The 14307-nt window shown below is 38.0% G+C and overlaps 1 protein-coding gene across 1 annotated transcript in view; it reads left to right on the top strand.

The window, feature by feature from the left end:
- Positions 1-11: 11 nt before the first annotated feature.
- Positions 12-14307, top strand: part of LOC101627452 (chromosome unknown open reading frame, human C3orf70) — a 35789-nt gene continuing 21493 nt past the window's right edge. Inside the window, exon 1 of the mRNA XM_004675055.2 lies at positions 12-333. Coding sequence (XP_004675112.1) covers positions 138-333 — 196 coding nt within the window. The 5' untranslated portion in view covers positions 12-137. The remainder of the gene's footprint in view (positions 334-14307) is intronic.

The following is a 14307-nucleotide window of genomic DNA, read 5'->3' as shown; positions in this document are numbered from 1 at the left end:
GCCGCCGCCACGCGCTGGCGTGACTCCCGCGCCCTCCGTGCGCCGCGCCCTCCCGCGTCCGCAGCCGACTCGGCTTCCTGCCCGCCCAGACGCCGCTTCTCCCTGGCTCCGGTCTTGGCTCGGTGGAGGGCGAGGAAATGAGTGCGGCGGCGGCGCCCGCGCCCGAGCGGGGCTGGAAGAGCGAGAAAGTGGACGAGGCTCAGGCCCTGGCGCGGAGTTGTGCCGCCCGCAGACCCGACTTCCAGCCGTGCGATGGGCTCTCCATCTGTGCCACGCACAGCCACGGCAAGTGCTTCAAGCTGCACTGGTGCTGTCACCTAGGATGGTGTCACTGTAAGTCGAGCCGCGTCTCCCCGCCTTCTGCCGCGGTCCCGGGGCGCCCGCGGGGCGGTCCGGGGTCGCCCTGGGACTCGGCGATCGCGGGGGCTCGGGCCGGGCCGGGCCGTCCCGGGGTCCTGGCCGCCGGGAGGTGCCCTGGCACTGGACTGCTGGGGTTGGCGCTGCCTGGCAACGAGACGAGATCCCCTGGGTACTCCAAGCTCTAGCCACTTCTACTATAAAGGGTATCTTCCCGTCCCAGGAAAACTAGAATTGTGTGCTTCTTTTTCTTCTTTAACGACCTGGCAGTGTGTTGAGAAATGGTAGAGAACCAGCAGAGTTGACGGCAACACGAGGGAAAGCCTTTTTTCAGGGGTGGTGGCTGAAGATGTTCCTCTTTCACTCTTCACTTTTGTCTTTCCCAGCTGCTATTTAAAAGAAAGAGCCCGTGGAAATCGAATTGTGGTCTTTTTATTGTATCCAAATTGAGAAAGTGCTCAAGTGGGAGGGACGGCTTCCAAGAAGTTAATATTAGCAGTGTGGAAGGGTGAACTCCTTACATACCCAATTGCAGCAGAGAGAGCCTGTATACTTGCCATTATAAAATAAAATGATTGAAAGTAAGCTTAAATAATCTTAAACCAATTTATAAAACTCAGAATCTAATGGTGTAGGCCTTTTCTCTTTGCATATCCTGCCTGTGATGTTTAAATAGATTAAACTTAAGTAGCCATTTAATCAGAATTCCACAATTTGATTAGTTCATAGTATTTGGCCTGCGATAGCTGATGAATCATTTCTTTTTAGAAATACAGTCTAAACTTAGTTCCTACATAGCCTGATAACATAGGTTTTTGGAATGCTTTCAAATTTTTGAAGTGATCTTAAAATTATTTTTCCTTCTTGGTTAGAGAAAAATGGCTCCCAACAAGGGATGCGGTACCTAACAAATCCTTATTTACATGAATCGAACACAATAAGATATTTTAGTTGAATTTATGACATAGAGGATAGAGAATTCTTGAATTTTCTTTGCAAACCCAAGGCACATTGGACAGATTCATTTTCCTGTTCTGTGGGTCAGTTTCTTCCTATAGCTCAGTCTTCCTTTTGCTCTCAAATCAGTTTCCAATTATAAAACATCACTTCAGTGAGGGACAGGGTACCACGTTGGAAATATCGACTGTAGGAAACCTGTGATGCTGAAGCAAACAAGTAAGGTGTGAGAGTCCATTTCTTGGGGAAAGGTACATCCACAGCTAGCATGTGGGGACTGTAAAAGACAATACAGTTCAGTGCCTGTCTTATTTCAGCATTGTGCCCTCTGACTACACTGTTACTGATGGGAAACTCAGTCTTTTCAGGTAGCTTTTTTCTCCAACATACAGCTTTGCCCCCTTAAAATACTCTTCCTTATATGGCTACTTTCTAACTTTTCCCCACTGGTGCTACTTCTGCCATAGGAAATCATAGAATAGTCTAATTCTTTATTAGATCATGACTATTTCAACTCTTCAGATAGACATAAATTTCTCACAGAGATTGTCTTCTCTCCAGACCCAGTCTTTGTCACAGTGTCTGGCCTGAAATAAGTTTGTTGAATGACTGACTGAAGGTAGTTATCATTTTCGTCTCAAGGCATCATTTTGTCCTATTTATAAATCTCCATTCTTTCCTGCCTTTCCTTTTATGGAAGAATAGTCAGGCTCCTAACCATATTGGTTGATCCGTTCTGAACATGTGCCAGCATGATTAGGATCCTTTGAAAACTGTGACACCCCCCCCCCCAAGAAGGGCATACAATATCCCAGTTATGGTCTGATCAGTCCCAGAGCTGAACAGGACTGTAATCTCCCATGTTTGAGATACTACTACCACTGCAGCTAGCATCACATTAGCTTTTCTGAGATCTGCATCATATTGAGCTTGCTGCTGTCAGATTGAACTTAGCTTGCTGTCATTTAAAGCATTCTTTTTGCTCGTCTTATATCTGTGGCAGTTAAGTCACAGTGCCTGCCCATCTCAGTTTTATAATGTCTATTTTTGGACACTGGTATTGATTGATTCCTTAGATATTTTTTCCTCTTAAATTCCATTTTACTGGAATTAGCCCATTTTTTTCCTGTCTTGTCTTTGTGTTTTTAGATTCTGCTTCTTTCATAAGATAGGTTATGAGCCCCCTGTGACTTGTAGTTTCCTGTCAACCACATATTGGATGTCAGCAATAGTATTATACATCTTCTTCCAAATTACAGATAATTGTTGAACAGGAGAAATCCACAGATGGGAGTCCTGAAGCTTCCCTTTTAGGCTGATAGCAATTCATTCATTAATGAACACTTGTTATGGTTGTTCAAACTATTACCTAACCACCATTATTATCATTATACTTATCGCTATGGGTATAATGAGGATCTTGTCAAATACCTTGTTGAAATACTAACAACATATTGTTATTACTGCTTTGATGTATGCTCTATGTATAAACACACTCTCCTAAAAAAGATTAGTCTGGTATAAATTCAGGTTGATTCCACAAATGCTTACCATTTTCTTTTCTAGGTGAATGGCAACTAATTTTTCAGTAAACTGGTTTTAGGAAAGGACTGGCTTGAGTGTACTGGACTATTATTAACAACTTTTTCTTTTCTATTTTTTAACCAGAAGTACATTTATTTGATCTTCCCCAGTCTTTGGCACCCCTCCAGGCCTCCAAGTTTCCTCCATTGGCAGTGATTCAGTGATCACATTCATGAGGAACTTCATTTTACTTAGAGCGGCAAGCACTTGGTACCTCACCTCTACTGGTTACCAGCCATCTTTTTAGCCCAAATATCACTTTGCTTGAAAAGAAGATGTAATATATTTGGGAAGTTTTGCTTTCTTTTTGACATTCTCGAACCTTGCAGCATCAGTCCAAAGCAAAATTCTTTTGAATATCTTTTGAGCACCATTGCTTTATGAGACATTATTATGGAAATGAGGAATACAAATATTAACATACCTGGGTCATGCCCTTTATTCTGTTTTTTAAGAAATTATTATTCCTTTAAAATTATTAATGACATGACTGAGAGAACTATCCGCTCGTTAACCAAATTAAAAAATGCTTAAATAAGGACTACCTTGGTGCTAGAGAGAGGAAAATTAGAACAAATAAAGAAGTTCAGCTTTCTATGATTGTTACTAGACTTAAGAAATAAAAAAAATTGAAAGTATATACATTTTCATAAAAGATATAAAATGTGTACATTCATAGATGCAGCACTTCATATAATCATTATTAAGGGAAATAATATATTTAGGTAGTGATAGATTTTGAGGACCATGTTTGGGAGGAAAACTATAGCATGTTTTGGTGGACTGAATAAATAATGGCCCTATGCATATATGTTTATTTTTTTCCCAGTAAGGAGTAATAGAGAGGGCCTCTGTGGTGGCACAAGGGGGTGAGTCTCAGCACTACCAGTTACTACAGCACAAGTTTGATCCTTGACCAGGTAGCTGATCCACACAGCACAGCAGACCTTTTCTGTGTCCTCTGCTGCTCCCCTCAGCAGTGTATTTCAGTAGATCCACCTCTTCTGCACCCCACTCTGTTTCTAGTGAATTTCCTCCTCCCCCCTCTACCACCTCTGTCCTACATCCCAGCTCTTGTATGCGTAAATAAATAAATAAATAAACCTAAAAAGTAATAATGAGTCAAATTTTTGAGTGAAGAGTTCCAAGAAGACTTTGAGAGAAAAAAAGACATAGGGGGAAAAGGATGGAAAAGAATAAATTATATGCAGATATATATAAAATAGTTCTGTGACTGGAGTATTTAGAAGGAATAGGAAACTAGATGGTTGAGATATTGGACAGATATGAACAGAAAAGATGAGAAGCCTGAAGTTTCTATTGATAGAGACCTTGGACATTATAGTAATGGACCGGGCAATTGAGAATGAAACCTACAAGGGAAATTATTTTGTATCAGTTTAAAAAACGGACTGATATTCATGCAGTAAAATGAAATTTATGTAAGGGAAATTGGAATAGATTAGATTTGGTGGGAAAGGTTATAAAGAATGACTTAGACTTCTAGAATTCTACTGTATAAAACTTGAATGGATAATGATGCCACACAGACACTTAATAGCAACATAACACTGGATAACTCGGTTTGGTTATCATGAATCATGAATTCAGTTTTGAATCATGAGTCCAGGAATACTGTGAAGCTAACTTTGGATTTACTGAGCTTAAGCTGCTTTATCACATGGTGATATCAAATGGACATGGGAATCTAGAAATCAGAGGAGAGATCCACACTAGATATACTGTGGAAGTCATTTTGCCGTTGTAGCCTTGATGAAGCATAATGAGATCACCAAGGTGGAGACTGTAGTATGACAAATGAAACCCTAGGCTTTCCTCTTGGCACACTAACATTTAGAGTCTGGATGCACAGTCTGAGAAGAGATGGCCGGAAAAGGAAAACCTGAAACGTGTGTGTTACAGAAGCCAAGGGAGCATTTTAGGAACGTATGCAAAGATGAAATCAGTTTTCAGCAAGTTAATTCTTAGATACTGTTGAAACATACAAGCAGTGATTTTCTTTATTATTGAAGAAGTGGATGAAAGGTTTAGGTTGACAACAATAACTTTAGTAATGTACTTAATTGTAGTATTAGTCAAACTATTTGAGATGGGGAATCCATCAAAGCAGAAAAAAACAAAACTATGCTAGGAGTGAGAATTAGACAAGAGATAACAGTATCAATTGAGTGGTTATGAGAATTAGACAAGAGATAACAGTATCAATTGAGTAGTTACTTTTTGCAAGCCTAAGCTAATTATGCTCTTAGTCAATTATGTCATTATGTATATTTTACACTTGAGGAAAAAGACCTTGGAAAGTTAAGTAACTTTCCCAAAGGTGCAGAGCTAGTACAGAACAGAGCCTGAAATTGGATCTATGGCTGAGACCTAGAATCTTGGCCACTGTAGATACTGTAGAACAATATAAAAATAATGGGCAAAACCAGCGATTTTTTGGCTTCACTAGAGCCAGTGATAGGGAAAGTTTTTAAGAAAGGGATGGTGTTGTATCTGTTATAATAGTGAAATACATAGGACACGAACTGTAAAGAGTCACTGAATGTCGTGGATATGAAATCTGAGTTAAGGGTTGAGGAAGAGAAGGTGATTAGGAGGTTAGATAGAGTGGAAGTGAGGGGGCGTACGTGGGATACTGTGGGTGCCACCAGGAGAACTCAGTTGCTTTCATAAAGTCACATGATAGATGAGCTCATTTTTCTGCAGAAGATATCTTAAAACATGTCTGTCTCTCTCAGATTGAAAGCAGGAAGAGTGGGACTTGATGTAGTCTAATAGATGATATTAACATATCTAAAGAAAGACTAACAGCAGAAGGTGGATGGGCATCTTGGGAATATAGAAAAATTGGCATTGGCGAGGCAGAGTTTGGAAGTTTTTTTTTTGTTTGTTTTTTTAATTTTCAGGGCTGTTGAGAGAAGGTGGTACATTAACTGGAAGATTGAATATCTGGTCCTTATAAACTGACCTTCGCAGCAAACATTAGGTTATAATTTGCCTTCTTTTCCCTCTCTACTTTTGAATTTCTTCTAGGGAAAGAAGGTGCTCATTAGAGAATTTATCTGTCAGGACCTTTAGGCAAATATACATTTCTCTGTTAATAATTATATTAGTATGGTGGTTTTTGTATTATTCTGTCTTTCTACTCTATGCCACATTGGGGAAATTCACGTAATCAAGATCTGACTTCCCTATAGTAATGCCAGCTGGTTTCCCTAAGGGACATCTCAATCATCTCAATAATAGTAACTACAAAAATATATTTAAGATGTTTGACAGTGAAAAACCATTACAACGAAAAATGGAGTGGTAGTTTGGCTGGAAGAGGAAACTCAACTGAAGCTTTTTCCTGAGAATAAGGGTTCTTAACCATGACAAGTAGCTGAAGGAAGAGGACTCAGATGTGGCAAGGACAAGTGTAAGATCAAGCTCTGAGTGAGAGGTTCCTCAGAATTTTTCCAGAGAGAGAAAAAGCTGATAGGTAAGTTTTTCTAACCAAGTGGTGCTTCAGTCTAGGACACAATTGCAGTAAAAACAAGTAACATACAAGTGTTTACATGCAGGCACCCTTGTGATCTTGCATGTTAGCTCATTGACTCACACAACAATGTTTCGAGGTGGGTGCTTTCCTTATTTCAGGTTACTGTCTGTTTTGTAGATTAGGAAACAGCTCTGGCCATGTACAGGAGCTGTGTATCAGAATCTAAACAGACACTTGGAAACCAGGGCTCTGGGACTCTTGGTTCCACTTGAGGTACAGTGAGGATCATTTTAATTGTTTTCAATTAGTTTTGGAACTAATAGGTTTTAGGCAAATAGGAAAAATGAGAGAGGTTCCTCATCTTAACAGAGCACAGTTATAGGCAGTTTGACTGTTTTTGGAGTGGTTGCAAACTCTACAAAACTACTTTAAAACTTTTAGTAATGTATTTGTATAATATGAATCTTCAGTCATGTTTTGTACTTAACTGATCCCTAACTGGTACAGCCACCCTCCTTTTTTTTTTTTTTTTTTAAAGGTTTGTATATGTGTCATATTATTACTGGTTTTCAAGTATGTTAAACTTAGGGTTTGATCCAAATAACTTTTAAGGACCACTCTGTGATGAATTCCTGCTAAGTTTGTGCTCATATTTAATGTTCATTACGAAGAAGAATATTTTCAGAGAAATTGTTACTCATTACTAATAAATATAGGGACACTTGTTTAACAACCCAAAATTATCTAGTAGAGGATATGCTTTCTTGAAAGAAGAGAAATGGCCTGTACATAGTATATGGGAGGCAGAATGTAATCCGAAGGCAGAGTGTAATCCTGGAAAGGATAAGAACCATGGGGTCAGACACAGTTGGGTGTGAGTTCTGGTTCTTCCTTTTTTTTATTGACAGTGTAACTTTGGGCAGGTTATGGACTTATCATGGCTCAGTATTAGCTTCTACAACATAGAATTAAAATCCTATTTCACAGAGTTGTTAAGATTAAAGAACACAAGAAGGTACTTGGTACAGGTGTTCATTTAAAGAGTGGCATCAGACTCTTCTCCCAAACAAAAACAATGGAAATACAAGATAATGTCTTTATGTGGAGGGCAGATTGGAGCTGGACTTTGAATTCTAGCTATACTAGTTATGTGGTTGCGGGAAGCTAACCTGTGTCTCTTAGTTTAGTCACTTCTAATTAGGGGGTAATAACAATAGCAGCCATACAGCATGATGATCATCAAAGGCCCCAATGCCAGCTCCTTCCCTTTACACAAATATCCTGGTACCATTTACTAGACCTATCATATATCGTAGTCAGTTTATGATCAGAGTACTTACTTGTTCAGTTAGACATTTTAAAACAACAAAAACAGTAAAAACATACATTTAGAAATTGTTTAGGTTTTTTTTTTTTTTTTCATTACCTTCATGGTGTATTTAGTAATAGTTACTATGTGGTAATTAGCTATATTATTTTTTCTTTTAATTGATGTGTCCTTGGCCTACAATTCTATTTAAGTTTCAGGTGTATTAGTTTCTCAACTGATAAATGTATACACTGTATTTCGCCCAGCACCAAAGTTCTGTTACCATTCACCACTGTCAGATTGTTCCCCTCTGCCTGTCCCATTCCCCGGTTCTTCTCCCCCACCCCTGATAACCACTGTTTTGGTGTCAGGGTCTAAGAGTTATATTGTTGGGCAGTTTACTTTGCTCTTTTATATTCCGCAGATGAGTGCAGTCATTCAGTGTTTGGACTGACTTTGCTTAGCATTATCACTGAGGGCAAAATTTCTTTCTTTAAATAGTTGATTATTTTGTGCTATGGTCCCTGCTTTCCTGCTCCACTGTTTTCCCCCCTTGATCCCAGTGGGTACTGGTCAGTCAGCTGTACCATTTACTAGACCTATCATATATCTCAGACACGGGACAGCAAACTTCAGAGCACGAGAATATCACAAAACTTGCAGTATGTTAAAATGACACTGAGCATGTTTAGCTTTAATGATTTAGAAGTCTGGTCAGGATCCCGTGGTGAGACTTGGCCATCCTTTGGAACACTGACTTTGTAAAGAAAAATGGCCCAATTGTCAGAATGGAAGAGCCTGGCTGCTAAATGCTGATGAGCAAAGGAGACATAAGTGTAGCTTTTGCGAGTTACTATTGAAATTCACAGAGTTTTTATTTCATATTTCTTCTGTTCTTTTTGTTGGTTTGTCCTTAAATTTTCTGATATTTATCAGTATTCTGTAAACACACTGGCAAACTCTTGCAATAATTTGGAGTGCCAAGAATGTGTAAATAAATCCTTCAAACTGTGCGGCACCACGCCTCTACACAGTCCAGTCAGGACAAATGCCTGAACACCCCCAGCGCTTGTTTGTCCATTTAAAGCTAGGTGTTTTGGTATATAGAATCTTCCTCTGTATCTCATTGTAAAAGACCAGTGAAATAATACTAAGAATGTAATAATTTCGTATATCCCAAACAATTTTGAGAGACTCAAATATTTACTATATATCATTCTATCTGCAAAAACTTCCTTTTCCCTAACCCATTTAAAAGTGGGTTTCAGACCTCATGACACCTCACACCTAAATGTTTCAGCAATTCTTTCTTAAGAATATGTGCATTTTCCTATATAATGACCCTATATCACACCTAAGATAATGAGCACTAATTCAGTAATACCCTTTAAGATACTGTTTCTGTAATTGTCAAAAAATGACTTTTATACCTGACTCTCTTTTGATCCAGGGTCCAGGAAAATTCATATGTTGCATTTCACTACTAAATCACCTTAGTCTTTTAATCATTCTAGAAAAATCATACTTTTTTTTGAAATGACATTGGAAATTTTGAAGAGTACAGGTTAATTGTAGAATTAACCATATTCCATATTTTAAATCTGTCTAATGTTTTCTCATGATTAGATTTAGGCTAAACACTTTTGTGGGGTTATTTTATAGATTATATTGTATTCTTGTTATAGCATCATGTGAGGAGACAATAGAATTGAGATCAGGTTCTTCCACTGTTGGGAGTGCTAAGGTGAAAAATATGTCCATTATCCCCTTTCTAATTTACTCTTTTTGTTCCTTTTGTTTTTTAATAATCTGTGGGGTGATACTTTGGCACTGAGTGAATATTTTGTTCCCCAACAGTCTTTAACTAGTGATTTTCATATCAACTCAAGAGTTTTACAAGAATCACTTAATACATTGGAGGTTGCAAAACAGTGATCTTCTAATTCTTTTTCTTCTACCACTTGATGGCATTTTTTTGGTAAAGAACAGATTTCTCTTTTCTACTGCATCCCTTTTAAAAATATTACTAGAGACAATTTGATTCTTTTCTATTTGCTATGTTTTAGTTATAATTCTTTCTGATGCTCAAATTGTCTTAATTTTGGCCAATTAGAACCCATTCCAGCTGACTCTTGTGCCCTTTTGACCGTTTCCTATCGTCTTTTGACCAGTTGCCTGCTTTTCTAGAGTAAGATGTGCCAGGTTTACCTAGTAATCGCCTTGTCCCAGACAAGATTGTCTATTTTTGGAAAGCAGCCCAGGCTCCTTTAGTAAGGAATGGTATGGAAAACATTATCTCGGCTTTCAGTGTGTCTATTGCTCTGGGATGTTACTGCTTTTAGGCCCTTTTGGAAGACAGATCTAGGAAATCTGCTCAGTGTGCTTCACCTTTCCCCCCCCTTATCTGTACCTCCCTTCGTAGGGGGTCAAAACCCTGCTCCCCTCATTTCTTCTATCAGTGGCACACAGAGGGCTCAGGAATCATTACAAGAGTGCCATTTCCAATGGCAAATTGATGAATAAAGTTTAAGATTCTTTGCATGTTTGGGTTTTTATGTCCTAGAAAGAGTGTGTAATCAGAGCACTGAGTTCAAATGCTGTGAATATGAAGATTTAGAAAGAAAAATTTTAAATTTTAACCTGTATCCCATAAATTTGTAGATCATAAAGGTACAGCATCTGGTTTGATGAAAACTTTTTGTATTTACTTTTTCTAAAAAATTTTATGAAAAAAGTGTTCAGGGCTGACACTCCAAAGTGCACCGAGACAACGAACAGCAGGTCAGGCTTCAAGCAGCAATCAACTGTCAAAAATACAGCATTCTTTGCTGCATTAATTCGATCCTTTAATTATTACTGCGTGGTTGCTTGTGTATTTAATTTGAAAATTTGTTTCTACTTTTTGGTATAAAAATTTATGGAATTTATAATTTCCTGCTGTTGTCTCTGCCTTGATATTCTCACATTCCTTGATTTCTTCCTCTTGACCCCCAGCCTTCCAGCCTATGAGTTTCTAGTAAATACCATTCTTGTCCCTCAGATCTCTTCTGAAGTTCTACCTCTTCACAGAAGGCTTTCCCAACCATCCTAGCCAGAGTAGACCCTCTCTAGTCTTTGTAACAGAATCTTGGTTATTTCCTTTTAGTTATGATTACCTTTTTTGTATACCTGTTTGTTTACTTTGTCTAACTATTCCCATTTGAACACCAATATTAAAAAGGTAAAACAGTTCTGTTTTCCATTGAATGGTTAGCATTCAGTAATAGTTTTTGTCATATAGTAGAATGAACACATGAATAGTTTTACAAAATTTGACTTTTTCCAGTAGTTACCTGATTTTACACACACACACGCACACACACATACATGTGTGTATGTATGCTTTGTGGTATCTGTCCTTCATGAGGCAGAAATGTATTCATAGTTGCAAAATTACCTTTTACCCATTAACAATCACACATCTCAAATCATCTGTGGTAGTCTTACTATGTGACCAAATATAGAATTTTTGTAAGTCATTTTGCTGAAATTGCTTGAAATTTGGATAAATGTGTATATAACCAAGAAAACATTGAACATAGATTAGTGATGTGCTTTTATGACAAAATCAGAATTAGATGAATTGAAAGCCTAGTTTTAAACTTGATAATGACTTAAGCATTCCTCTGCAGTTTGTTTTCTTATTTGCCTATGTAATAAAACACGACACACTGTTTAGTGGTAGTAAACTAGTAATGAGTTAATTATAATCTATTTATCATTAGTTTACCCTTAGAATAAACACATGTTGATGATGGGAACATGGAAAAAGTTTGCTTAGAAATGAATACTTTTTTTTTTAGATTTATTTTCGTTTATGCATACAGAACTGGGGTATAGGCCAGAGGTGCAGGGGTGGTGAGAGGATTCACCAGAGACAGAGTGGGGAGCAGACTGATGAAGTACACTGCTGAGGGGAGTGTGGGTGGATCAGGAGAGGTCTGCCGCGCCATTGTGTCATCTCCAGGGCTGGGATGGAACTGGTGCTGAAGTGGCTTTAGCTTCTTAGTGCTGTGCTTTAACCCCCCCCCCCCCCCCCTGCTGCTTGCAATGTCACCAGGGAGGGCCTGAAATGAATACTTTTGTTTTTAAGAGACATTACTGAAGACTTACAGTGTTGAAGATAACATTGAAGAGTAAAAGAACACAACAATAAGGAATTTTCAGGTGAGATAATGGAATGTGAAGATAAAGAACTATCAGCCTTTTGTTGCAAATCAGATAAATTTTAGATAAAACATAGCAACAGCAACAAACCTTTTCACAGATAGCCTCTCCACTTGAAGCAGGGAAAAGAAAATCTGGTTCTTCCAGAGGGAACTTAAAGATTGGAAATTGAAGCCTAGAGACCCACCAGACAGTAATGAGACTGTCTATTGGCCTCTGGGGTTTTAGCCCAGGTTGGATAAGAGTTGAGATCATGGACTGAATGTGTAAGTAGTGTCTAGAAAAAGACAGCTTATTGAAGAGTATTTTGATCTCATTTGTTAAGATATAGAAAAAGTGAAAAAAAGTTTTTTTCAGAGTAAGTGTAATCCCATTGTTGTTGTTCAGTAATAGTTGATCTGACAATGAGAAATCCATGTTGGAATGAAATTGAGTCTTCTCCTATTATGCTTCTTTAGACCTGGTCTCTACCCTCCCCTCTCTTCATTGGTTTTTCATTTTAAATAAAGTTGTAAGGTAGAAACAAGGGTAGCTTCTTGATCATTAAATTTTATGTTTCTTTAAAAACTTCATATAGTCTTGATTTAGTTGAGAATAGCTCATAAGTAGAGCAAACATATAGTCAGTTATGTGCACTGTAGCCAAATAACATAGCTTCCATCCTTGTTTTAATTATGTTCATTAAGGAATCATTGGAAGAATGTTTAGAAGTCTGGAGGGATAAAGCATGTGTTAAGAAAAAATGAAGTTGTGTTAGCAATTGACTCCTATCTTGTAATGTAAGAACCTAGGAGAAATTCACAGAACTCCTCATTGTTGTTTATATAGGTATAGAGGTACAATCTTTGCAGGGGGATTCTTAAGTAGATGTAGCCTTTTTATAATGGAATAGCATGGTAGAGTGGGTCTTGAGAAAATATTTTTAAATGACTTGATTTGTGGGTACACCATTCAATTTCTATTTACTTAGAACTGATTTATTATTTAAAAATTCTAGTTAGTGTTCTGACATTGATTTTAAAATTTGTTTTACTTAAAGCACACCAAGAATATTAATAAAATATTTTAAAAAGCCATTTTGTTAGCTCACAATCCTTTCTGGAAAATTTTAATGTAATTTACATGTTGGGTTTTATTTCAGGCTCTTTTATCCTTATGATCTTTCCCTCAGTATGTGTTTCTGCCCACAGGTGTGAACCGGTGTAATAGAATGCAGTAGATGCACATGTAGACACATTCAGACATTACTGAATGCCCAGTCTCTCTTAGGTTCTCTGCTACCTGCAGAGCATGGAGAGATGCAGAAACAGCTCTTTCCCTAAGGAGTTCACAGTCTAGTGTGAGAGACTTGGAGAGGCAGACAGGTAAATGGAAAACTAGAGTCAGTTGTACATGCTACATAAACATATGTCCAGGGTGCTTTATGAGCACCGAAATGGAGTATCTAACTTGCACTTAAGGATCAGGAAGATTTCAGGGTAAAGGGTACTACCGGGAGCTGAGTTGTAAAAGAAAACAGGGAAGTCAAGAAAAGAGAATCATGCCAAATAGGAAATAGCACTGTGGAATGACATGTAGAAAGGAAAGAACATTCATTTATTTGACATACATTTTTTGGCTTATTTTACGCAGGCATATATAGGACCAACTTTGGGGACATATTGGATTACAAAAGCACACACTTGTTGCCCTATTGAAGCTTACAGTCTGTTTAGAGAAAGAGATTTAATAAAATAATCCCAGAAATAAATAATAAAAATAAAAAAGTCGTGATAAATGCAATGAAGGAGAGATCCAGTGTGCTGTGAGAATGCACTAGAGTTGGGCTTGGGTGAGTCTCTGAGAGAACAGCTCTAGACTTGACAACTGAAAGATGTTAATATCCGTTACATACAGGTGTATTGATCTTACTTTCATTGTTATTATAAAACATAGGTTCTGGGATGTCTTGGGTTCTGGGGTCCCAGGACCTTCAAGAAGTACACAGTGAAGCTTTGTGTGGGAGAAGGAAAGGAGACGAGGCTGGAGAGGTAGGCAGTAAACACTCATGGAAGACATTGCATGGAATTATAGGACATTGGTTTTTATCTTGAAGGTGATGGATACTGTGGGACTGTGAAGAATTTGAAGCCAGACTGAGAGAAAGTCAGATTGTTTTAGAAAGCTCTCTTTGAGTGGGGTTATTATGGAGGGTAGATTGGCAAAACAAGACTTCATTGATATCTACTTATTTTTTTGCCCAATGACACATGATAGATTCTTACTTTTAATTAATATTTTAGTTCTTTCATTTCTGCCACATACTTGGCCACCATTCTGTCTTTATGTATTTTTGTTGATATATATTTTTGGTGGGAACCGTGGTTTTTACCTTTTGTAGTGTACATAGCTT

Source organism: Condylura cristata, unplaced genomic scaffold (genome assembly GCF_000260355.1).
Source record: "Condylura cristata isolate star-nosed mole 26May11 unplaced genomic scaffold, ConCri1.0 scaffold00003, whole genome shotgun sequence".
Lineage (NCBI taxonomy): Eukaryota > Metazoa > Chordata > Mammalia > Eulipotyphla > Talpidae > Condylura > Condylura cristata.
This window is presented reverse-complemented; position numbering and strand designations above follow the sequence as displayed.